The sequence below is a fragment of the Doryrhamphus excisus genome, linkage group LG6, assembly GCF_037039965.1.
Source record: "Doryrhamphus excisus strain RoL-2023G ecotype Guam linkage group LG6, RoL_Dexc_Guam_v1.1, whole genome shotgun sequence".
NCBI classification, from domain to species: domain Eukaryota; kingdom Metazoa; phylum Chordata; class Actinopteri; order Syngnathiformes; family Syngnathidae; genus Doryrhamphus; species Doryrhamphus excisus.
The window spans coordinates 22,337,801-22,364,556 of NC_136362.1; the positions used below are offsets into that span (position 1 = coordinate 22,337,801).

General features: G+C 43.2%; 1 protein-coding gene across 1 annotated transcript in view; it reads left to right on the forward strand.

Moving 5' to 3' along the window:
* cep152 (centrosomal protein 152) overlaps positions 1-26,756 on the forward strand; it is a 93,149-nt gene that overhangs the window by 59,217 nt on the left and 7,176 nt on the right. The window contains exons 21-26 of the mRNA XM_078791680.1: positions 20,815-21,129; positions 21,208-21,283; positions 21,372-21,539; positions 21,645-21,729; positions 23,174-23,256; positions 26,584-26,740. Coding sequence (XP_078647806.1) covers positions 20,815-21,129; positions 21,208-21,283; positions 21,372-21,539; positions 21,645-21,729; positions 23,174-23,256; positions 26,584-26,740 — 884 coding nt within the window. The remainder of the gene's footprint in view (positions 1-20,814; positions 21,130-21,207; positions 21,284-21,371; positions 21,540-21,644; positions 21,730-23,173; positions 23,257-26,583; positions 26,741-26,756) is intronic.

The following is a 26,756-nucleotide window of genomic DNA, read 5'->3' on the forward strand; positions in this document are numbered from 1 at the left end:
CTCTTTAGTCCTCCATGGCAATGCAAGTGCTGCTTTCAATTGGAAAACATCACATGACATGTACAGACACCACAGCAGTGCCTGGCAACTTTCAAGACTTGATGCTATGTTGCTCGGCCCTCTTGCTAGGTGCTAGCATGGTAGCCGTTAGCATGTTAGCATTTAAGCTAATTTACTCATGTCTAAAGGCAAATACACACATGGCATGATGTAGGGAGGTTATAGGACAACCTTGGCACTTTCTAAACTTGAGGCTCTCTTGCTAGGTGCTAGCATGACGACTGTTAGCATGTTAGCATTTAAGCTAATTTACTCAGATTTCAAGGCAAATACACACATGGCATGATGTAGGGAGGTTATAGGACATCCTTGGCACTTTCTAAACTTGAGGCCCTCTTGCTAGGTGCTAGCATGGTAGCCGTTAGCATGTTAGCATTTAAGCTAATTTACTCATGTCTAAAGGCAAATACACACATGGCATGATGTAGGGAGGTTATAGGACATCCTTGGCACTTTCCAAACTTGAGGCTCTCTTGCTAGGTGCTAGCCGTTAGCATGTTAGCATTTAAGCTAATTTACTCATGTCTAAAGGCAAATACAAACATGGCATGATGCAGGGAGGTTATAGGACAACCATGGGACTTTCTAAACTTGAGGCTCTCTTGCTAGGTGCTAGCATGGTAGCCGTTAGCATGTTAGCATTTTAGCTAATTTACTCATGTCTAAAGGCAAATACACACATGGCATGATGTAGGGAGGTTATAGGACAACCTTGGCACTTTCCAAACTTGAGGCTCCCTTGCTAGGTGCTAGCATGACGACTATTAGCATGTTAGCATTTAAGCTAATTTACTCACATTTAAAGGCAAATACACACATGGCATGATGTAGGGAGGTTATAGGACATCCTTGGCACTTTCTAAACTTGAGGCCCTCTTGCTAGGTGCTAGCATGGTAGCCGTTAGCATGTTAGCATTTAAGCTAATTTACTCATGTCTAAAGGCAAATACACACATGGCATGATGTAGGGAGGTTATAGGACATCCTTGGCACTTTCCAAACTTGAGGCTCTCTTGCTAGGTGCTAGCATAACCACTGTTAGCATGTTAGCATTTAAGCTAATTTACTCACGTTTAAAGGCAAATACACCCATGGCATGATGCAGGGAGGTTATAGGACAACCTTGGCACTTTCTAAAGTTGAGGCTCTCTTGCTAGGTGCTAGCATGGAACCCGTTAGCATGTTAGCATTTAAGCTAATTTACTCATGTCTAAAGGATAATACACACTTGGCCTGTTGCGGGGAGGTTATAGGACAGCCTTGGCACTTTCTAAAGTTGAGGCACTCTTGCTAGGTGCTAGCATGGTACCCGTTAGCATGCTAGCATTTAAGCTAATTTACTCATGTCTAAAGGATAATACACACATGGCATGTTGTGGGGAGGTTATAGGACAACCTTGGTACTTTCTAAACTTAAGGCCCTCTTGCTAGGTGCTAGCATGATGACTGTTAGCATTTTACCTAATTTACTCATGTCTAAACGAAAATACACACATGGCATGATGTGGGGACACTGTAGGACTGCCCCAAACTTTTCAGGACCTGAGGCTGTTTTGCTACGTGTTAGCACGGTAGCCGTTATCATGTTAGCATTTTAGCATTTTAGCTAATTTACTCAAGTTTAAAGGCAAATACACACTTGGCATGATGTGGGGACACTATGGGACTGCATCAACCTTTTCCGTACTTGAGGCTTTCTTGCTAGGTGCTACGGCGGGCCCGAGGTTCACAGCACAGGTGGCCAGTCCATCAAAATTTCTGCGGGAATTTTCTAGTTATGGACTGGCCCAGTAGCCAGCCCATAGACTGCTACTTGCAGTAGCAGTCTATGGGCTGGCTACTGAGCCAGCCCATATTGTTATTGCTGTTTAGTTATTATTATGGACTGGCCCAGTAGCCAGCCCATAGACTGCTACTTGCAGTAGCAGTCTATGGGCTGGCTACTGAGCCAGCCCATATTGTTATTGCTGTTTAGTTATTATTATTCCGTATATCTTAATCTTCCCATTTTTGCGCGCGTAATGCGGCCAAAACCGCAAGAAGGACCCCCACACATGTTACACCGCCGGAATCGTGGCGCTCGGGACTACAGCGGTATTTAGTTTTTGGAACATTTTGTGTAACCATGGCGACGCTATTAACCGAAACGTTAAAAAATGGGCCACTAGATTAGGTATACCCTTTCTATTTTTAGAACAGCACAAGGCAGAGAAAAAAACGAGAATCTACACATTTTTCACAGCCTTGTAGCTCAGCCATACTGCCACGTAGAAACGTGATTAACGGCTCATTTTTGAGATAAACTTCTCTACTCTCTCTGTGGCTAATTAGTTTTATCGTAGGATGTTTAGTTTTCGCTCTATCTTCGTCAGAAGGAGGTGTGCGCTTCGCCAGCGTCTCCCACTCTGACTCCACTGTGGCAGGGGAGACGAAAAGAAAACTTTTTGGCTTTGCAAACAACTCCTCTTCCTGGCCACACCGTTTTAGCCAGCTCGATTTAATTTGGTGAAAACGTAGGAAATCTTGTCCCCTTTCCAAAAATGTCACTCTTATGTCTGAGAGATGTACGGATTGCCTTCTGGGCCCTCAGAAGCGAGAAGAGCGCCGGCATGTCTCCCATTCACTCCCATGTTAAAGACGCCGTCTTTTCTTTCTCCAAATCTTTAATTTTCTGTGTTTTCAACTCGTCATCCTGCGGTCATTTCTCAACCGATATGCAAAACGAGCAGATCTATGCAAAGCCCCGACCCTCGGGCCGCTCACGGTCGTCTCGTGGTGTCCATATCTCGAATCGTTTGGCCGTAAGAAGCTTCTGTTCGACATGAGCGATTCAGCCCTCTGTGCTCATTCACTGCCATGGCCACCACCTCCTCCTCCTCCTCACAGCCCCTCCCTTCAAAAACCCCCTTCTCTTGACATGTGGATTACAATGATTCCCTTCCCAGCTGATACCATACAGCTCATTTATTATGTAGATTTTAAAAGTTAGATTTTTCTAATTAAGCACAGTGACTCCAGGCACCTCAAAGACCAAAGTATCAAAATATCAACATTTTTATAGAATCCATGATACAGCAATGAGCTGTGTTATCATCATGTCAGGAATCGATAGTTCAGTATCGACCCGCATGTCAGGCACTCTCTGCTCTTTAGTCCTCCATGGCAATGCAAGTGCTGCTTTCAATTGGAAAACATCACATGACATGTACAGACACCACAGCAGTGCCTGGCAACTTTCAAGACTTGATGCTATGTTGCTCGGCCCTCTTGCTAGGTGCTAGCATGGTAGCCGTTAGCATGTTAGCATTTAAGCTAATTTACTCATGTCTAAAGGCAAATACACACATGGCATGATGTAGGGAGGTTATAGGACATCCTTGGCACTTTCCAAACTTGAGGCTCTCTTGCTAGGTGCTAGCCGTTAGCATGTTAGCATTTAAGCTAATTTACTCATGTCTAAAGGCAAATACAAACATGGCATGATGCAGGGAGGTTATAGGACAACCATGGGACTTTCTAAACTTGAGGCTCCCTTGCTAGGTGCTAGCATGGTAGCCGTTAGCATGTTAGCATTTAAGCTAATTTACTCATGTCTAAAGGCAAATACACACATGGCATGATGTAGGGAGGTTATAGGACAACCTTGGCACTTTCCAAACTTGAGGCTCCCTTGCTAGGTGCTAGCATGACGACTATTAGCATGTTAGCATTTAAGCTAATTTACTCACATTTAAAGGCAAATACACACATGGCATGATGTAGGGAGGTTATAGGACATCCTTGGCACTTTCTAAACTTGAGGCCCTCTTGCTAGGTGCTAGCATGGTAGCCGTTAGCATGTTAGCATTTAAGCTAATTTACTCATGTCTAAAGGCAAATACACACATGGCATGATGTAGGGAGGTTATAGGACATCCTTGGCACTTTCCAAACTTGAGGCTCTCTTGCTAGGTGCTAGCATAACCACTGTTAGCATGTTAGCATTTAAGCTAATTTACTCACGTTTAAAGGCAAATACACCCATGGCATGATGCAGGGAGGTTATAGGACAACCATGGCACTTTCTAAAGTTGAGGCTCTCTTGCTATGTGCTAGCATGGAACCCGTTAGCATGTTAGCATTTAAGCTAATTTACTCATGTCTAAAGGATAATACACACATGGCATGTTGTGGGGAGGTTATAGGACAACCTTGGTACTTTCTAAACTTAAGGCCCTCTTGCTAGGTGCTAGCATGATGACTGTTAGCATTTTACCTAATTTACTCATGTCTAAACGAAAATACACAAATGGCATGATGTGGGGACACTGTAGGACTGCCCCAAACTTTTCAGGACCTGAGGCTGTTTTGCTACGTGTTAGCACGGTAGCCGTTATCATGTTAGCATTTTAGCATTTTAGCTAATTTACTCAAGTTTAAAGGCAAATACACACTTGGCATGATGTGGGGACACTATGGGACTGCATCAACCTTTTCCGTACTTGAGGCTTTCTTGCTAGGTGCTACGGCGGGCCCGAGGTTCACAGCACAGGTGGCCAGTCCATCAAAATTTCTGCGGGAATTTTCTAGTTATTCCGTATATCTTAATCTTCCCTTTTTTGCGCGCGTAATGCGGCCAAAACCGCAAGAAGGACCCCCACACATGTTACACCGCCGGAATCGTGGCGCTCGGGACTACAGCGGTATTTAGTTTTTGGAACATTTTGTGTAACCATGGCGACGCTATTAACCGAAACGTTAAAAAATGGGCCACTAGATTAGGTATACCCTTTCTATTTTTAGAACAGCACAAGGCAGAGAAAAAAACGAGAATCTACACATTTTTCACAGCCTTGTAGCTCAGCCATACGGCCACGTAGAAACGTGATTAACGGCTCATTTTTGAGATAAACTTCTCTACTCTCTCTGTGGCTAATTAGTTTTATCGTAGGATGTTTAGTTTTCGCTCTATCTTCGTCAGAAGGAGGTGTGCGCTTCGCCAGCGTCTCCCACTCTGACTCCACTGTGGCAGGGGAGACGAAAAGAAAACTTTTTGGCTTTGCAAACAACTCCTCTTCCTGGCCACACCGTTTTAGCCAGCTCGATTTAATTTGGTGAAAATGTAGGAAATCTTGTCCCCTTTCCAAAAATGTCACTCTTATGTCTGAGAGATGTACGGATTGCCTTCTGGGCCCTCAGAAGCGAGAAGAGCGCCGGCATGTCTCCCATTCACTCCCATGTTAAAGACGCCGTCTTTTCTTTCTCCAAATCTTTAATTTTCTGTGTTTTCAACTCGTCATCCTGCGGTCATTTCTCAACCGATATGCAAAACGAGCAGATCTATGCAAAGCCCCGACCCTCGGGCCGCTCACGGTCGTCTCGTGGTGTCCATATCTCGAATCGTTTGGCCGTAAGAAGCTTCTGTTCGACATGAGCGATTCAGCCCTCTGTGCTCATTCACTGCCATGGCCACCACCTCCTCCTCCTCCTCACAGCCCCTCCCTTCAAAAACCCCCTTCTCTTGACATGTGGATTACAATGATTCCCTTCCCAGCTGATACCATACAGCTCATTTATTATGTAGATATTAAAAGTTAGATTTTTCTAATTAAGCACAGTGACTCCAGGCACCTCAAAGACCAAAGTATCAAAATATCAACATTTTTATAGAATCCATGATACAGCAATGAGCTGTGTTATCATCATGTCAGGAATCGATAGTTCAGTATCGACCCGCATGTCAGGCACTCTCTGCTCTTTAGTCCTCCATGGCAATGCAAGTGCTGCTTTCAATTGGAAAACATCACATGACATGTACAGACACCACAGCAGTGCCTGGCAACTTTCAAGACTTGATGCTATGTTGCTCGGCCCTCTTGCTAGGTGCTAGCATGGTAGCCGTTAGCATGTTAGCATTTAAGCTAATTTACTCATGTCTAAAGGCAAATACACACATGGCATGATGTAGGGAGGTTATAGGACAACCTTGGCACTTTCTAAACTTGAGGCTCTCTTGCTAGGTGCTAGCATGATGACTGTTAGCATGTTAGCATTTAAGCTAATTTACTCAGATTTCAAGGCAAATACACACATGGCATGATGTAGGGAGGTTATAGGACATCCTTGGCACTTTCTAAACTTGAGGCCCTCTTGCTAGGTGCTAGCATGGTAGCCGTTAGCATGTTAGCATTTAAGCTAATTTACTCATGTCTAAAGGCAAATACACACATGGCATGATGTAGGGAGGTTATAGGACATCCTTGGCACTTTCCAAACTTGAGGCTCTCTTGCTAGGTGCTAGCCGTTAGCATGTTATCATTTAAGCTAATTTACTCATGTCTAAAGGCAAATACAAACATGGCATGATGCAGGGAGGTTATAGGACAACCATGGGACTTTCTAAACTTGAGGCTCTCTTGCTAGGTGCTAGCATGGTAGCCGTTAGCATGTTAGCATTTAAGCTAATTTACTCATGTCTAAAGGCAAATACACACATGGCATGATGTAGGGAGGTTATAGGACAACCTTGGCACTTTCCAAACTTGAGGCTCCCTTGCTAGGTGCTAGCACGACGACTATTAGCATGTTAGCATTTAAGCTAATTTACTCACATTTAAAGGCAAATACACACATGGCATGATGTAGGGAGGTTATAGGACATCCTTGGCACTTTCTAAACTTGAGGCCCTCTTGCTAGGTGCTAGCATGGTAGCCGTTAGCATGTTAGCATTTAAGCTAATTTACTCATGTCCAAAGGCAAATACACACATGCATGATGTAGGGAGGTTATAGGACAACCTTGGCACTTTCTAAAGTTGAGGCTCTCTTGCTAGGTGCTAGCATGATGACTGTTAGCATGTGAGCATTTAAGCTAATTTAGTCATGTCTAAAGGCAAATACACACATGGCATGATGTAGGGAGGTTATAGGACAACTTTGGCACTTTCCAAACTTGAGGCTCTCTTGCTAGGTGCTAGCATGACGACTGTTAGCATGTTAGCATTTAAGCTAATTTACTCATGTTTAAAGGCAAATACACCCATGGCATGATGCAGGGAGGTTATAGGACAACCTTGGCACTTTCTAAAGTTGAGGCTCTCTTGCTAGGTGCTAGCATGGTAGCCGTTAGCATGTTAGCATTTAAGCTAATTTACTCATGTCTAAAGGCATATACACACATGGCATGATGTAGGGAGGTTATAGGACAACCTTGGCACTTTCTAAACTTGGGACTCTCTTGCTAGGTGCTAGCATGGTACCCGTTAGCATGATAGCATTTAAGCTAATTTACTCATGTCTAAAGGCAAATACACACATGGCATGATGTAGGGAGGTTATAGGACAACCTTGGCACTTTTTCAACTTGATGCTCTCTTGCTAGGTGCTAGCATGATGGCTGTTAGCATGTTAGCATTTAAGCTAATTTACTCACGTTTAAAGGCAAATACACATATGGCATGATGTAGGGAGGTTATAGGACAACCTTGGCAGTTTCTAAACTTGAGGCCCTCTTGCTAGGTGCTAGCATGGTAGCCGTTAGCATGTTAGCATTTAAGCTAATTTACTCATGTATAAAGGCAAATACACACATGGCATGATGTAGGGAGGTTATAGGACAACCATGGCAGTTTCTGAACTTGGGGCCCTCTTGCTAGGTGCTAGCATGATGACTGTTAGCATGTTAGCATTTAAGCTAGTTTACTCATGTTTAAAGGCAAATACACCCATGGCATGATGCAGGGAGGTTATAGGACAACCTTGGCACTTTCTAAAGTTGACGCTCTCTTGCTAGGTGCTAGCATGGTACCCGTTAGCATGTTAGCATTTTACCTAATTTACTTAAGTTTAAAGGCAAATACACACTTGGCATGATGCGGTGACACTATGGGACTGCATCAACCTTTTCCGTACTTGAGGCTTTCTTGCTAGGTGCTACCGCGGTAGCCGTTGGCACACCGGGCCCGAGGTTCACAGCACAGGTGGCCAGTCCATCAAAATTTCCGCGGGAATTTTCTAGTTATTCCGTATATCTTAATCTTCCACTTTTTGCGCGCGTAATGCGGCCAAAACCGCAAGAAGGACCCCCACACATGTTACACCGCCGGAATCGTGGCGCTCGGGACTACAGCGGTATTTAGTTTTTGGAACATTTTGTGTAACCATGGCGACGCTATTAACCAAAACGTTCAAAAATGGGCCACTAGATTAGGTTTTCACCTGTTCTATTTTTAGAACAGCACAAGGCAGAGAAAAAAACGAGAATCTACACATTTTTCACAGCCTTGTAGCTCAGCCATACGGCCACGTAGAAACGTGATTAACGGCTCATTTTTGAGATAAACTTCTCTACTCTCTCTGTGGCTAATTAGTTTTATCGTAGGATGTTTAGTTTTCGCTCTATCTTCGTCAGAAGGAGGTGTGCGCTTCGCCAGCGTCTCCCACTCTGACTCCACTGTGGCAGGGGAGACGAAAAGAAAACTTTTTGGCTTTGCAAACAACTCCTCTTCCTGGCCACACCGTTTTAGCCAGCTCGATTTAATTTGGTGAAAACGTAGGAAATCTTGTCCCCTTTCCAAAAATGTCACTCTTATGTCTGAGAGATGTACGGATTGCCTTCTGGGCCCTCAGAAGCGAGAAGAGCGCCGGCATGTCTCCCATTCACTCCCATGTTAAAGACGCCGTCTTTTCTTTCTCCAAATCTTTAATTTTCTGTGTTTTCAACTCGTCATCCTGCGGTCATTTCTCAACCGATATGCAAAACGAGCAGATCTATGCAAAGCCCCGACCCTCGGGCCGCTCACGGTCGTCTCGTGGTGTCCATATCTCGAATCGTTTGGCCGTAAGAAGCTTCTGTTCGACATGAGCGATTCAGCCCTCTGTGCTCATTCACTGCCATGGCCACCACCTCCTCCTCCTCCTCACAGCCCCTCCCTTCAAAAACCCCCTTCTCTTGACATGTGGATTACAATGATTCCCTTCCCAGCTGATACCATACAGCTCATTTATTATGTAGATATTAAAAGTTAGATTTTTCTAATTAAGCACAGTGACTCCAGGCACCTCAAAGACCAAAGTATCAAAATATCAACATTTTTATAGAATCCATGATACAGCAATGAGCTGTGTTATCATCATGTCAGGAATCGATAGTTCAGTATCGACCCGCATGTCAGGCACTCTCTGCTCTTTAGTCCTCCATGGCAATGCAAGTGCTGCTTTCAATTGGAAAACATCACATGACATGTACAGACACCACAGCAGTGCCTGGCAACTTTCAAGACTTGATGCTATGTTGCTCGGCCCTCTTGCTAGGTGCTAGCATGGTAGCCGTTAGCATGTTAGCATTTAAGCTAATTTACTCATGTCTAAAGGCAAATACACACATGGCATGATGTAGGGAGGTTATAGGACAACCTTGGCACTTTCTAAACTTGAGGCTCTCTTGCTAGGTGCTAGCATGATGACTGTTAGCATGTTAGCATTTAAGCTAATTTACTCAGATTTCAAGGCAAATACACACATGGCATGATGTAGGGAGGTTATAGGACATCCTTGGCACTTTCTAAACTTGAGGCCCTCTTGCTAGGTGCTAGCATGGTAGCCGTTAGCATGTTAGCATTTAAGCTAATTTACTCATGTCTAAAGGCAAATACACACATGGCATGATGTAGGGAGGTTATAGGACATCCTTGGCACTTTCCAAACTTGAGGCTCTCTTGCTAGGTGCTAGCCGTTAGCATGTTATCATTTAAGCTAATTTACTCATGTCTAAAGGCAAATACAAACATGGCATGATGCAGGGAGGTTATAGGACAACCATGGGACTTTCTAAACTTGAGGCTCTCTTGCTAGGTGCTAGCATGGTAGCCGTTAGCATGTTAGCATTTAAGCTAATTTACTCATGTCTAAAGGCAAATACACACATGGCATGATGTAGGGAGGTTATAGGACAACCTTGGCACTTTCCAAACTTGAGGCTCCCTTGCTAGGTGCTAGCACGACGACTATTAGCATGTTAGCATTTAAGCTAATTTACTCACATTTAAAGGCAAATACACACATGGCATGATGTAGGGAGGTTATAGGACATCCTTGGCACTTTCTAAACTTGAGGCCCTCTTGCTAGGTGCTAGCATGGTAGCCGTTAGCATGTTAGCATTTAAGCTAATTTACTCATGTCCAAAGGCAAATACACACATGCATGATGTAGGGAGGTTATAGGACAACCTTGGCACTTTCTAAAGTTGAGGCTCTCTTGCTAGGTGCTAGCATGATGACTGTTAGCATGTGAGCATTTAAGCTAATTTAGTCATGTCTAAAGGCAAATACACACATGGCATGATGTAGGGAGGTTATAGGACAACTTTGGCACTTTCCAAACTTGAGGCTCTCTTGCTAGGTGCTAGCATGACGACTGTTAGCATGTTAGCATTTAAGCTAATTTACTCATGTTTAAAGGCAAATACACCCATGGCATGATGCAGGGAGGTTATAGGACAACCTTGGCACTTTCTAAAGTTGAGGCTCTCTTGCTAGGTGCTAGCATGGTAGCCGTTAGCATGTTAGCATTTAAGCTAATTTACTCATGTCTAAAGGCATATACACACATGGCATGATGTAGGGAGGTTATAGGACAACCTTGGCACTTTTTCAACTTGATGCTCTCTTGCTAGGTGCTAGCATGATGGCTGTTAGCATGTTAGCATTTAAGCTAATTTACTCACGTTTAAAGGCAAATACACATATGGCATGATGTAGGGAGGTTATAGGACAACCTTGGCAGTTTCTAAACTTGAGGCCCTCTTGCTAGGTGCTAGCATGGTAGCCGTTAGCATGTTAGCATTTAAGCTAATTTACTCATGTATAAAGGCAAATACACACATGGCATGATGTAGGGAGGTTATAGGACAACCATGGCAGTTTCTGAACTTGGGGCCCTCTTGCTAGGTGCTAGCATGATGACTGTTAGCATGTTAGCATTTAAGCTAGTTTACTCATGTTTAAAGGCAAATACACCCATGGCATGATGCAGGGAGGTTATAGGACAACCTTGGCACTTTCTAAAGTTGACGCTCTCTTGCTAGGTGCTAGCATGGTACCCGTTAGCATGTTAGCATTTTACCTAATTTACTTAAGTTTAAAGGCAAATACACACTTGGCATGATGCGGTGACACTATGGGACTGCATCAACCTTTTCCGTACTTGAGGCTTTCTTGCTAGGTGCTACCGCGGTAGCCGTTGGCACACCGGGCCCGAGGTTCACAGCACAGGTGGCCAGTCCATCAAAATTTCCGCGGGAATTTTCTAGTTATTCCGTATATCTTAATCTTCCACTTTTTGCGCGCGTAATGCGGCCAAAACCGCAAGAAGGACCCCCACACATGTTACACCGCCGGAATCGTGGCGCTCGGGACAACAGCGGTATTTAGTTTTTGGAACATTTTGTGTAACCATGGCGACGCTATTAACCAAAACGTTCAAAAATGGGCCACTAGATTAGGTTTTCACCTGTTCTATTTTTAGAACAGCACAAGGCAGAGAAAAAAACGAGAATCTACACATTTTTCACAGCCTTGTAGCTCAGCCATACGGCCACGTGGAAACGTGATTAACGGCTCATTTTTGAGATAAACTTCTCTACTCTCTCTGTGGCTAATTAGTTTTATCGTAGGATGTTTAGTTTAGTTTTCGCTCTATCTTCGTCAGAAGGAGGTGTGCGCTTCGCCAGTGTCTCCCACTCTGACTCCACTGTGGCAGGGGAGACGAAAAGAAAACTTTTTGGCTTTGCAAACAACTCCTCTTCCTGGCCACACCGTTTTAGCCAGCTCGATTTAATTTGGTGAAAACGTAGGAAATCTTGTCCCCTTTCCAAAAATGTCACTCTTATGTCTGAGAGATGTACGGATTGCCTTCTGGGCCCTCAGAAGCGAGAAGAGCGCCGGCATGTCTCCCATTCACTCCCATGTTAAAGACGCCGTCTTTTCTTTCTCCAAATCTTTAATTTTCTGTGTTTTCAACTCGTCATCCTGCGGTCATTTCTCAACCGATATGCAAAACGAGCAGATCTATGCAAAGCCCCGACCCTCGGGCCGCTCAAGGTCGTCTCGTGGCGTCCATATCTCGAATCGTTTGGCCGTAAGAAGCTTCTGTTCGACATGAGCGATTCAGCCCTCTGTGCTCATTCACTGCCATGGCCACCACCTCCTCCTCCTCACAGCCCCTCCCTTCAAAAACCCCCTTCTCTTGACATGTGGATTACAATGATTCCCTTCCCAGCTGATACCATACAGCTCATTTATTATGTAGATTTTAAAAGTTAGATTTTTCTAATTAAGCACAGTGACTCCAGGCACCTCAAAGACCAAAGTATCAAAATATCAACATTTTTATAGAATCCATGATACAGCAATGAGCTGTGTTATCATCATGTCAGGAATCGATAGTTCAGTATCGACCCGCATGTCAGGCACTCTCTGCTCTTTAGTCCTCCATGGCAATGCAAGTGCTGCTTTCAATTGGAAAACAACACATGACATGTACAGACACCACAGCAGTGCCTGGCAACTTTCAAGACTTGATGCTATGTTGCTAGGCCCTCTTGCTAGGTGCTAGCACGGTAGCCGTTAGCATGTTAGCATTTAAGCTAATTTACTCATGTCTAAAGGCAAATACACACATGGCATGATGCAGGGAGGTTATAGGACAACCATGGGACTTTCTAAACCTGAGGCTCTCTTGCTAGGTGCTAGCATGGTAGCCGTTAGCATGTTAGCATTTAAGCTAATTTACTCATGTCTAAAGGCAAATACACACATGGCATGATGTAGGGAGGTTATAGGACAACCTTGGCACTTTCTAAACTTGAGGCTCTCTTGCTAGGTGCTAGCATGACGACTGTTAGCATGTTAGCATTTAAGCTAATTTACTCAGATTTCAAGGCAAATACACACATGGCATGATGTAGGGAGGTTATAGGACATCCTTGGTACTTTCTAAACTTGAGGCCCTCTTGCTAGGTGCTAGCATGGTAGCCGTTAGCATGTTAGCATTTAAGCTAATTTACTCATGTCTAAAGGCAAATACACACATGGCATGATGTAGGGAGGTTATAGGACATCCTTGGCACTTTCCAAACTTGAGGCTCTCTTGCTAGGTGCTAGCATGACGCCTGTTAGCATGTTAGCATTTAAGCTAATTTACTCACGTTTAAAGGCAAATACACCCATGGCATGATGCAGGGAGGTTATAGGACAACCTTGGCACTTTCTAAAGTTGAGGCTCTCTTGCTAGGTGCTAGCATGGAACCCGTTAGCATGTTAGCATTTAAGCTAATTTACTCATGTCTAAAGGATAATACACACATGGCATGTTGCGGGGAGGTTATAGGACAACCTTGGCACTTTCTAAAGTTGAGGCACTCTTGCTAGGTGCTAGCATGGTACCCGTTAGCATGTTAGCATTTAAGCTAATTTACTCATGTCTAAAGGATAATACACACATGGCATGTTGTGGGGAGGTTATAGGACAACCTTGGTACTTTCTAAATTTAAGGCCCTCTTGCTAGGTGCTAGCATGATGACTGTTAGCATTTTACCTAATTTACTCATGTCTAAAGGAAAATACACACATGGCATGATGTGGGGACACTGTAGGACTGCCCCAAACTTTTCAGGACCTGAGGCTGTTTTGCTACGTGTTAGCACGGTAGCCGTTATCATGTTAGCATTTTAGCATTTTAGCTAATTTACTCAAGTTTAAAGGCAAATACACACTTGGCATGATGTGGGGACACTATGGGACTGCATCAACCTTTTCCATACTTGAGGCTTTCTTGCTAGGTGCTACGGCGGGCCCGAGGTTCACAGCACAGGTGGCCAGTCCATCAAAATTTCCGCGGGAATTTTCTAGTTATTCCGTATATCTTAATCTTCCCTTTTTTGCGCGCGTAATGCGGCCAAAACCGCAAGAAGGACCCCCACACATGTTACACCGCCGGAATCGTGGCGCTCGGGACTACAGCGGTATTTAGTTTTTGGAACGTTTTGTGTAACCATGGCGACGCTATTAACCGAAACGTTAAAAAATGGGCCACTAGATTAGGTATACCCTTTCTATTTTTAGAACAGCACATGGCAGAGAAAAACTGAGAATTTACAGACATTTCACAGCCTTGTAGCTCAGCCATACGGCCGCGCAGAAACGTGATTGATGGCTAATTTTTGAGATAAACTTCTGAACTCTCTGTGTGGCTAAATGCTAATTGCTAGCATGTTAGCATGTTAGCAATTAAGCTAATTTACTCATGTCTAAAGGCAAATACACACATGACATGATGTGGGGAGGTTATAGGACAACCTTGGCACTTTCTAAACTTGAGGCTCTCTTGCTAGGTGCTAGCATGATGACTGTTAGCATGTTAGCATTTAAGCTAATTTACTCATGTCTAAAGGCAAATACAAACATGGCATGATGTAGGGAGGTTATAGGACAACCTTGGCACTTTCTAAACTAGAGGCTTTCTTGCTAGGTGCTAGCATAATGACTGTTAGCATGTTAGCGTTTAAGCTAATTTACTCATGTCTAAAGGCAAATACACACATGGCATGATGCAGGAAGGTTATAGGACAACCTCGGCAGTTTCTGAACTTGAGGCCCTCTTGCTAGGTGCTAGCATGGTAGCCGTTAGCATGTTAGCATTTAAGCTAATTTACTCATGTCTAAAGGATAATACACACATGGCATGGTGTAGGGAGGTTATAGGACAACCTTGGCACTTTCTAACCTCGAGGCTCTCTTGCTAGGAGCTAGCATGACTGTTAGCATGTTAGCATTTAAGCTAATTTACTCATGTCTAAAGCCAAATGCACACATTGTATAATGTAGGGAGGTTATAGGACAACCATGGTACGTTCTAAACTTGAGGCCCTCTTGCTAGGTGCTAGCATGATGACTGTTAGCATGTTAGCATTTAAGCTAAATTACTCATGTTTAAAGGCAAATACACCCATGGCATGATGCAGGGAGGTTATAGGACAACCATGGCACTTTCTAAACTTGGGAATTTCTTGCTAGGTGCTAGCATGGTACCCGTTAGCATGTTAGCATTTAAGCTAATTTACTCATGTCTAAAGGCAAATACACACATGGCATGATGTAGGGAGGTTATAGGACAACCTTGGCACTTTCTAAAGTTGAGACTCTCTTGCTAGGTGCTAGCATGACGACTGTTAGCATGTTAGCATTTAAGCTAATTTACTCACGTTTAAAGGCAAATACACACATGGCATGATGTCGGGAGGTTATAGGACAACCTTGGCACTTTCTAAACTTGAGGCTCTCTTGCTAGGTGCTAGCATGGTAGCCGTTAGCATGTTAGCATTTAAGTTAATTTACTCATGTCTAAAGGCAAATACACACATGGCATGATGTCGGGAGGTTATAGGACAACCTTGGCACTTTCTAAACTTGAGGCTCTCTTACTAGGTGCTAGCATGATAACTGTTAGCATGTTAGCATTTAAGCTAATTTACTCACATTTAAAGGCAAATACACACATGGCATGATATAGGGAGGTTATAGGACAACCTTTGTAGTTTCTAAACTTGAAGCCATCTTGCTAGGTGCTAGCAGTGTAGCCGTTAGCATGTTAGCATTTAAGCTAATTTACTCATGTCTAAAGGATAATACACACATGGCATGATTTAGGGAGGTTACAGGACAACCCAGGCACTTTTTTAATGTAAGGCTCTCTTGCTAAGTGCTAGCATGATGACTGTTAGCATGTTAGCATTTAAGCTAATTTGCTCATGTTTAAAGGCAAATACACACATGCATGATGCAGGGACGTTATAGGACATCCTTGGCAGTTTCTAAACTTGAGGCTGTCTTGCTAGTTGCTAGCATGTTAGCCGTTAGCATGTTAGCATTTAAGCTAATGTACTCATGTCTAAAGGCAAATACACACATGGCATTATGTAGGGAGTTTATAGGACAACCTTGGCACTTTCTAAACTTGGGACTCTCTTGCTAGGTGCTAGCATGGTACACGTTAGCGTGTTAGCATTTAAGCTAATTTACTCATGTCTAAAGGCAAATACACACATGGCATGATGTAGGGAGGTTATACTTGGCACTTTCTAAACTTGAGGCTCTCTTGCTAGGTGCTAGCATGGTAGCCGTTAGCATGTTAGCATTTAAGCTAATTTACTCATGTATAAAGGCAAATACACACATGGCATGATGTAGGGAGGTTATAGGACAACCTTGGCACTTTCCAAACTTGAGGCTCTTTTGCTAGGTGCTAGCATGACGACTGTTAGCATATTAGCATTTAAGCTAATTTACTCACATTTAAAGGCAAATACACACATGGCATGATGCAGGGAGGTTATAGGACAACCTTGGCACTTTCTAAACTTGGGACTCTCTTGCTAGGTGCTAGCATGGTACCCGTTAGCATGTTAGCATTTAAGCTAATTTACTCATGCCTAAAGGCTACTAAGCACATGTCATGATGTGGGGAGGTTATAGGACAACCTTGGTACTTTCTAAACTTGAGGCCCTCTTGCTAGGTGCTAGCATGATGACTGTTAGCATGTTAGCATTTTACCTAATTTACTCATGTCTAAAAGAAAATACACACATGGCATGATGTGGGGACACTGTAGGACTGCCCCAAACTTTTCAGGACTTGAGGCTGTTTTGCTACGTGTTAGCACGGTAGCCGTTAGCATGTTAGCATTTTAGCTAATTTACTCAAGTTTAAAGGCAAATACACACTTGGCATGACGTGGGGACACTATGGGACTGCAACAACCTTTTCCGTACTTGAGGCTTTCTTGCTAGGTGCTAGCGCGGTAGCCGTTGGCACACCGGGCCCGAGGTTCACAGCACAGGTGGCCAGTCCATCAAAATTTCCGCGGGAATTTTCTAGTTCTTCTTATTATATCTTAATCTTCCCATTTTTGCGCGCGTAATGCGGCCAAAACCGCAAGAAGGACCCCCACACATGTTACACCGTCGGAATCGTGACGCTTGGGACTACAGCGGTATTTCTTTTTTGGAACGTTTTGTGTAACCATGGCGACGGTATAACCGAAACATTCAAAAATGGGCCAGTAGATTAGGTACACCCCTTCTATTTTTAGAACAGCCGCATTCCAGAGTAAAGGAGAATTTACAGACTTTTCACAGCCTTGTAGCTCAGCCATACGGCCACGTAGAAACGTGATTGATGGCTCATTTTTTAGATAAACTTCTGAACTCTCTCTGTGGCTAAATGCTAATTGCTAGCATGTTAGCATTTAAGCTTATTTACTCATGTCTCAAGGCAAATACACACATGGCATGATGTAGGGAGGTTATAGGACAACCTTGGCACTTTCTAAACTTGAAACCCTCTTGCTAGGTAATAGCATGGTAGCCGTTAGCATGTTAGCATTTAAGCTAATTTACTAATGTCTAAAGCCAAATACACACATTGTATGATGTAGGGAGGTTATAGGACAACCATGGTATGTTCTAAACTTGAGGGCCTCTTGCTAGGTGCTAGCATGATGACTGTTAGCATGTTAGCATTTAAGTTAATTCACTCATGTTTAGAGACAAATACACACATGGCATGATGCAGGGAGGTTATAGGACAAACTTGGCACTTTCTAAAGTTGAAGATTTCTTGCTAGGTGCTAGCATGATGACTGTTAGCATGTTAGCATTTAAGCTAATTTACTCACATTTAAAGGCAAATACACACGTGGCATGATGTAGGGAGGTTATAGGACAACCTTGGCACTTTCTAAACTTGAGGCTCTCTTGCTAGGTGCTAGCATAATGATTGTTAGCATGTTAGCATTTCATCTATTTACTCACGTTTAAAGGCAAATACACACATGGCATGATGTAGGGAGGTTATAGGACAACCATGGCACTTTCTAAACTTGAGGCTCTCTTGCTAGGTGCTAGCATGATAACTGTTAGCATGTTAGCATTTAAGCTAATTCACTCATGTTTAGAGACAAATATGCACATGGCATGATGCAGGGAGGTTATAGGACAACGTTGGCAGTTTCTAAACTTGAGGCCCTCTTGCTAGGTGCTAGCATTGTAGCCGTTAGCATGTTAGCATTTAAGCTAATTTACTCATGTCTAAAGGCTAATACACACATGGCATGATATAGGGAGGTTATAGGACAACCTTGGCACTTTCTAAACTTGAAACCCTCTTGCTAGGTGCTAGCATGCTAGCTGTTAGCATGTTAGCAATTAAGCTAATTTACTCATGTCTGAAGGCAAATACACACATGGCATGATGTAGGGAGGTTATAGGACAACCTTGGCACTTTCTAAAGTTGAGGCTCTCTTGCTAGGTGCTAGCATGGTAGCCGTTAGCACGAGCATTTCAGCTAATTTACTCATGTCTAAAGGCAAAAACACACATGGCATGATGTCGGGATGTTATAGGACAACCTTGGCACTTTCTAAACTTGAGGCTCTCTTGCTAGGTGCTAGCATGATAACTGTTAGCAAGTTAGCATTTAAGCTAATTTACTCATGTCTAAAGGCAAATACACACATGGCATGATGCAGGGAGGTTATAGGACAACCTTGGCAGTTTCTAAACTTGAGGCCCTCTTGTTAGGTGCTAGCATGGTAGCCGTTAGCATGTTAGCATTTAAGCTAATTTACTTATGTCTTCAGGCAAATATGCACATGGCATGATGTAGGGAGGTTATAGGACAACCTTGGCACTTTCTAAACTTGGGACTCTCTTGCTAGGGGCTAGCATGATGACTGTTAGCATGTTAGCATTTAAGCTAATTTGCTCATGTTTAAAGGCAAATACACACATGCATGATGCAGGGATGTTATAGGACATCCTTGGCAGTTTCTAAACTTGAGGCTGTCTTGCTAGGTGCTAGCATGTTAGCCGTTAGCATGTTAGCATTTAAGCTAATTTACTCATGTCTAAAGGCAAATACACACATGGCATAATGTAGGGAGTTTATAGGACAACCTTGGCACTTTCTAAACTTGGGACTCTCTTACTAGGTGCTAGCATGGTACCCGTTAGCATGTTAGCATTTAAGCTAATTTACTCATGTCTAAAGGCAAATACACACATGGCATGATGTAGGGAGGTTACAGGACAACCCAGGCACTTTTTTAATATAAGGCTCTCTTGCTAAGTGCTAGCATGATGACTGTTAGCATGTTAGCATTTAAGCTAATTTACTCATGCCTAAAGGCTACTAAGCACATGTCATGATGTGGGGAGGTTATAGGACAACCTTGGTACTTTCTAAACTTGAGGCCCTCTTGCTAGGTGCTAGCATGATGACTGTTAGCATGTTAGCATTTTAACTAATTTACCCATGTCTAAAGGAAAATACACACATGGCATGATGTGGGGACACTGTAGGACTGCCCCAAACTTTTCAGGACCTGAGGCTGTTTTGCTACGCGTTAGCACGGTAGCCATTATCATGTTAGCATTTTAGCATTTTAGCTAATTTACTCAAGTTTAAAGGCAAATACAAACTTGGCATGATGTGGGGACACTATGGGACTGCATCAACCTTTTCCGTACTTGAGGCTTTCTTGCTAGGTGCTACCGCGGTAGCCGTTGGCACACCGGGCCCGAGGTTCACAGCACAGGTGGCCAGTCCATCAAAATTTCCGCGGGAATTTTCTAGTTTATTGTTATTATTATTGACAGCCCTCCGGACCCGAGCGTCTTAGCTCTCAGGTACGGTGTTACGAACCCCCACCCTTTTCCGATGCTGTGACCACTGCACCCCCCCCCCTCCCTCACCCATCCAATGCTGCAATCGTGCTGCACTCCTTGTAATCTAAAATTATGGTTAGAATAACAAAAAAAAAAGGTTTTACTGTTTTTTACTATCTTGAGATGTGTTAAAAACAATAATAAAAAGAACAAAATGTCAACAGACAGTGCAAATGCGGATTACACATACAAAAAATATTAAAATAAACATTATAAATGTAAAAAGAATGAACGGCCGACGAGCCTCAGTCAATCTCACAAGCTCTTTGCAGTCAGCTAACCCCACCCACCCACAGAGTGAGGTGCGACAGTGGCTATTTCATTTTTTTTTACTGGGGTACTGCAAATCCATACTGGGGTCGTGCCCCAGTGAACTCTGTCTGGTGACGCTGCTGGCACGAGCTATGCCACCAGCTATGCCACCAGCTATGCCACCAGCCATGCCACCAGCCATGCCACCAGCCATGCCACCAGCCATGCCACCAGCCATGCCACAAATGTACAAGGAAATGGCTGTAAGTCTGATGCAGTTTACATGTTGGCATTCCCGGCACAATAACAATAAGGACTACAAATGTTGACCTCCAAACACTACTGTTTAGTATTTCTGAGTGATGTTCTGATGTGCTGATGTTAAAATGTCCTCTTAAAACAGGTTCTTTTGTTATTGGCCGAGGATTTGAGCATAGCTAAAGGCAGTGTTGCCAACTTTTAAGTAAGAAAAGTAGCTATTGGCTGTCCGAGTAGCCGGCAAAGGTCGGCATAGTCAAATTTTCATATCATTTGCATACGTTATTTCAAAAGTTGTAGTGAAAAAAATGAGTAAAAATTACCCTTTGAATGACTGATTACTGGTTTGTTCATTTAAAATTGGCCTAAAAAATAAAAATATATAAATATATAAAAATAAATTTTAATTTATTAGGAAAGCAGGAAGTGAACAAATGTAACAGTTAGTGTGCACAAGAAACTAGAGCTGGCTTTGCTGCAGGCCAGAGAGGAGGCTGACCACCAAAGGAAGGAGCTGCTGTTCCAGATGGAAGCCAAGCTCCAGCAGACCCTGAGAGCCAAAGAGCATGAGTGGGCATCTCAGCGGGCCGAGAAGGAACACGCTCAGAGACTCCAGATGAGGGAGGATTTCCTCGCAGAACTTCAGACCTGCCTGGCCCAAGTCCACACCCAGCAGAGCAATGAGGAGAACAGGAGAGGTGGTCTATCAGAAAACAAGATATCACACATGATCCACACTTCCTGCAAAGACATTGTTGACAGAGCTGTGTCCCAGGCCAAGAAGGACTGGAAGAAAGTATGTTTGCTATAACATTGATGTTTCTCTTTTGGGACGCTGCTGCTTTCCTTCATGTTGATTTTCTCCACCGCACAGATTAGTGAGGCGCAGTTGAGCTGCATATTACAAGAAACACAACAGCAGCATGAAAGAGAACTCGACGAGATGCAAAGTATGTAACGCCTCCATCGCGTTTCAGTCGATGGACGAGTGAAATGACAAAGTTTCTACGCTACACTTTTTACTCCACCCTTTTGTAGGCTCTTTGACCCAGATGAGACAGCAGCCTTGCAGCATGAAGGAGTGTGCAGATGCTACCAGTAAGCTGCATAAAAAGAATCAGGAGCTCCAGAAGCACCTGGAGAAAGCCTGCCGTCAGTTCCAGCATAGGGTCCGAGAACACAAAACCACCATGCAGAAACTCAAAGGTAAGGTTTGTTTTGGTTTTGCTATTTTTTTTCTCAGGTAAAGTTTGGCTCTGTGACATCCGAATATGCTTTTAATCCTTTGCTAATCATCTGTGGTTCTTGCAGACGAGCATGAAAGCAGATTGCAAAAGACACGGGAGGAGCATTTGTTGCAACTGGACCAAGTGACAAAAAGCAAGGAAGCTGCTGGGTTTGTGATGTTTTCAAGCTTCTTCAAGCACTTCTCTTTATTGTTGTCGGAAAATGACATACTTGGAACTGAACTGAACTGGTTTTGGAAATCTGCCCCCCCATCATCCACCATCCTTATGTGACACATGAACATGGGCTTTGTACAGCCTATTTTGTCTGCAAAGCCTAAAAACCGATGTTCCGTAAAAACATCGGTAAAGCAGCAACTAGGCTCCATTTCCATCATGTGAGCTGCATATTAATAAAGCCACGGCAACATTGTTATTATTATTGTTGTTAGAGGGGACTTCTTATGCTCATTTTTCATCCATTTGTATTGCGTTGTGAACTCCTGTAGAGCAGCTACCCATGATAACCTGCACACAAAGGTCTCTAGATTTTCCAGAATCTGGACCTATTCAGCTGCCATACCGCACCCACGTGTTCCACCCTTCCCTAACCCGTGTTAAAAAAAAAAACTTAAGTAGACCCACTGATTGTGGTGGGAAAAGGCTCGTAGCACAGTGAAGCAGAGCTGGGGCATGCCCATATAAGGAAGTCAGGCTCACACTGTTGTCAAAGTTCCTTGTTGGAAAAAACTCTCTGAAAGCCGGCGATCAGAGCCGTCCAAACTTCAAGTTCAAATGCGCAAACCTCATTATCTAAAAGTTTGCATCGTTTTTTTGGCACTGTTTAACACGAGAATACAACATTCTAACAACACTCTTTATTGTTCTCTGGTTCTACCATATCTTATTGTGTGGAAATATGGGATACTAACTATAAAAGCAATCTTCACTAAATGTCACTCGCTAAATGTACCTTGTACTTCGGTACGTGACAAAAAAATAAATAAAATAAAAAATTAAAGCTAAAAAAATGAACTATATTATGAAAGCAGGAAGTGAACAAATGTAAGAGTTAGTGATTGTAAAAGTACCAGATGGAGGGGTAGGATTTAATAAGCTTTGCTTCTTCCTGCTCCTTTTGGACATGTGGAACTGGGAACTGATTATGGGATGCACTCGATTGGAATCTGATGCATGTTCAAATGAAATAAAACCATTACCATTACCATTACCATTACATTTAGATGTCAGAAACGTGGAAAGAGCATATTAGGCCCCCTTGAACTACGGTAGTGACTCCACGCCACGCCATACTGGCTTGCTCAGTGGTGGCCCGCCCAGCATTTAATGTCAACTTTTAACACGACTTGCAGGTCGTCAAAGTCACTCTGAGCCGATGTTTTTGATGGACGCTGATGATTATTAATCAATTCATAAATGTCAATAATCGATGCTGACGGAACAAAAAAATGGAAAGCCAAAGTGATTCGCGGGCAGTTTATGGTTTAAGATGCTACCAAAATGGCTGACCATGACCTACAGCTGGGCTGTGAATAAACTTCAATGGTTTGTATTGGTTCCAAGGGAATTAAAGGGTATTTTTGTCATTTTTAGGGCCTGTGATTGCAAGCAAAATCTTCAAGAAGGTCTGGAGGAGATGAAGCAGCAATACTTGACGACTGTTAAAAAGATCCGAGGTTAGTCGACTTGTATGTTTCTCTGTGATGCGGCTGTGGACCAGTAGACCAGAAACCGACAATACAGTGGTATGAAAACGTTTGGGCACCCCTGATTTAAAAAAAAAAAAACAAAAAAAATTAAAAAAAAGGCATCAATGTTAAGTAGATCTGCCCTTTGCAGAATTGGATTCTGGGCTCTGGTTGAAGGTATTTTTGGACATTCTTCTTTCCAAAACATCTCCAGTTTGATGGACAGCCTGCTTTAAATCACACCACAGATTGGCAATAATATTTAGGTCTGGGGACTAGGGCTGGGACCACGCGTCAACGTTATCGACAAAAAATAAGTTGACGCAAGAACCGCATGTCGATGGGCCTTCACCTCGTTGAAACCGTTTTCAGTGAACAGGATCGTTCCGGCTCATTCAGTAAAAAAAGCCGTTCATTTCGGTCAATAGGTTGTTAGCCTGTGATCCCCCTTCCCCCCTGTGCATAGACCCGGTCAGTCGTGTGGAGTCAGTCCGTTCACTCATGTTCACGTTGGTTCCGACTCAACAGCTCACCAACTAGTGCTGTGTCAGTCATGAACAAAACGGCTGGCAGACTGAACGGGTATTTTAGGGGGTGGTTCATTTGTTCGCCAAAAAACTAGTTTTTTGACCTGTTCGTTCGTTCACGAACGCCACACTACTACTCTACTAAAGTAAGTCCGGCCAGAAGAAAAGATGGTGCAACAGATTGTCCAAAGTCCTACTTAGCTAGCAAACTCCTACTTGGCTGGACATATTGTCAACAAAAAAAGGGGCAAGCCTGACAGCCCAATACTTGAATTGATTGCTTATTTGTCACAGATTGAAATGATTAGTCCAAGTTGCTGCTGTCACACATTCTGCTGTTTTGAAAATTGCAGCTGTCACTGCTGCTGTTATTTGTTATTTATTTAATGTTGATAACATGTTGGTTCAGATTATGGTTTTTGCAGTTTTATTGATAGATTTCAAGGATTCAATTGTGCACTTTATTGTTCAATACAATTCAGTTTTGAAATTTGTGTTTAATCAAAAACAAAATGGTAATGGTCATGGTTTAATTTCATTTGAACATGCATCAGGTTCCAATTGAGTGCATCCCATAATCAGTTCCCAGTTCCACATGTCCAAAAGGAGTAGGAAGAAGCAAAGCTTATTAAATCCTATCCCTCCACCTGATACTTTTACAATAACTAACTGTTGCATTTGTTCACTTCCTGCTTTCCAAATATAGTTTTTAATAAATACATTTAATAATAATAATAAATAAATTAATAATAAATTTAATTATTAGTTTGAATTCATTAATTAATAATATACCATTATTAATTAATAAGATCAATAAATATTAATCAAAAAACTATTTTCTAGACTAATGGATTACAGAAATAATGGTTTAACCCAGCCCTACTGGGGACTGAGATGGCCATTCCGGAATGTTGTGCTTGTTCCTCTGCATAAATGCCTTAGTAGAATCGGAGCAGTGTTTAGGGTCTCCAGGCCTGGACTGGCCCCACAGCATGATGGAACCACCACCAAATGTTACTGCGGGTAGCAAGTGTTTGCATGTCCAAACAACTCCATTTTAGTTCCATCCGTCCACAGAACCTTCATCCTAAATGAAGCTGGCTTGTCCAAAAGTGTTTGTATGCATGACTTTCCCGTGCAGCATCCCCTAATAGTTGAAGGATGCACAGTGAGACCATCTGCACCAAGATCAGGTTGTAGGTCTTTGGAGCTGGTCTATGGGTTGACTTTGACACTTCTCACCATCCTTTGCCTCTGCTTATCTGAGATTTTTCCAGGCTTTAACTAGAACTGTCCCTGTGGTCCTCCAGTTCTTCACTATGGTCCTCAGAGTGGAACCAGACAGCTGAAATCTCTGAGCTAGCTTTTGTATCCTTCCCCTAGACCAGGGGTGCTCACACTTTTTCAGCATGCGAGCTACTTTTAAAATGACCGAGTCAAAATGATCTACCCACTACAAAAATGAAAAAACATTTATTTATTTTCAAATGTATTGAGGATTATTTGTACGTACAATGTATGTTGATGTACCTTACATAACCAAATGAGCCAATATTGCAAAACACACATAATTAACTATTAACATTTTTTGTAATTACCTGAGTTTACTTTGATGACTTGCACTGAATTGAATCAGCCAGGGATGCATAGTCCGGACAGTAGCTGCTGATAGCCAGGTTAGCCAGGCAAACGCACTTTGAAAAAGTCCACCTCCCATTCCGTATGGAAGTGATATGTTTTTGCCTTTTTACTTGGTTCAGCTACTTCACTCATTTTAGTGACCATAAACTTTAGCGAGGGCTTAAAATCTGACGCAATTCGCCGACTAGTTTAGCACTTTGCATCGTTGTTTACACATGAGCGGTGACCTAAAGGTCAAAATTCAGTTGTCATCTGACTGGTTGTCCTGTATGTCAATCAAGTAACGGGGATGGATGATAGGCTGACATCGTAAGTTCTGCTGCACTTAGAGACGTTGTTTGATTTGATTGGTCACCCGAAGGGCAACATTCAGTTGTCATCTGAATGGCTGCCCTGTATATCAATCAAGTGACGGCATTGATGCTAGGATGATATTTTTTTAATGTCACGCCGCGATCGACCAGCGATCGACCAGCGATCGATCAGTACCACCTCCGCAATCGACCGGTAGATCGCGATCGACTTAATGAGCACCCCTGCCCTAGACATGATGTCGAACAATCTTTGCTTTCAGGTGGTTTGCCAGTTGTTTTGAGGCTAGCACGGTGCTACTCTTCAGAGAAGATGCAACTGGAAATACCCTTTCTCATGATCGGCTTCAAATGCGTATGTAGGTCAAGGGTCAGTGAGATTACCAAAATCATTTTGTGTTCCAATAATTCATGTTGAAGGTATTCAAATCAATAAAACAACAAGGGTGCCCAAATTGTGGTTAAATAATAATTGTACACTTTCTGTAAATGCATCCATCCATCCAATCATTCATTTTCTATACTGCTTATCCTCCCAAGGGACGAGGGTACACTGGAGCCTATCCCAGCTGTCTTGGTCCACAGCCAATCACAGGGCTTCTGTCTTATCTATGGCTGTGTGTCTGCTATATGATTTGGTTACCTGAAATTGCTGATTCCAACAACCAGCGATTCATAAAGGAAAATGTAGAAAGTGACCAGGGGTGCCCAAACTTCATAGCGCTGTCGTCAGGCCGGGTTTTGGTCCTGATCTCTGCTGATCCAAAGCGTGTCCCTTGTTGCATACGGTATGTATCTGACGTCAAAGCGAGGCTATTGGCATGTTTGTCTGGCAGGAGACGTGCTGCTTTACCTCGAGGAGAGTCGCCAGCGAGCAGCAGAGATGATCCGGATGGCGGTGCAGAGGGAGAGGGAGGACATGGCACGCAAGATGCGCCGCTACCACCGGACATGTCTGCAGGAGTTACTGGAGGACGGCGGGAATACCGCAGGGTAATTCCTTCAATGG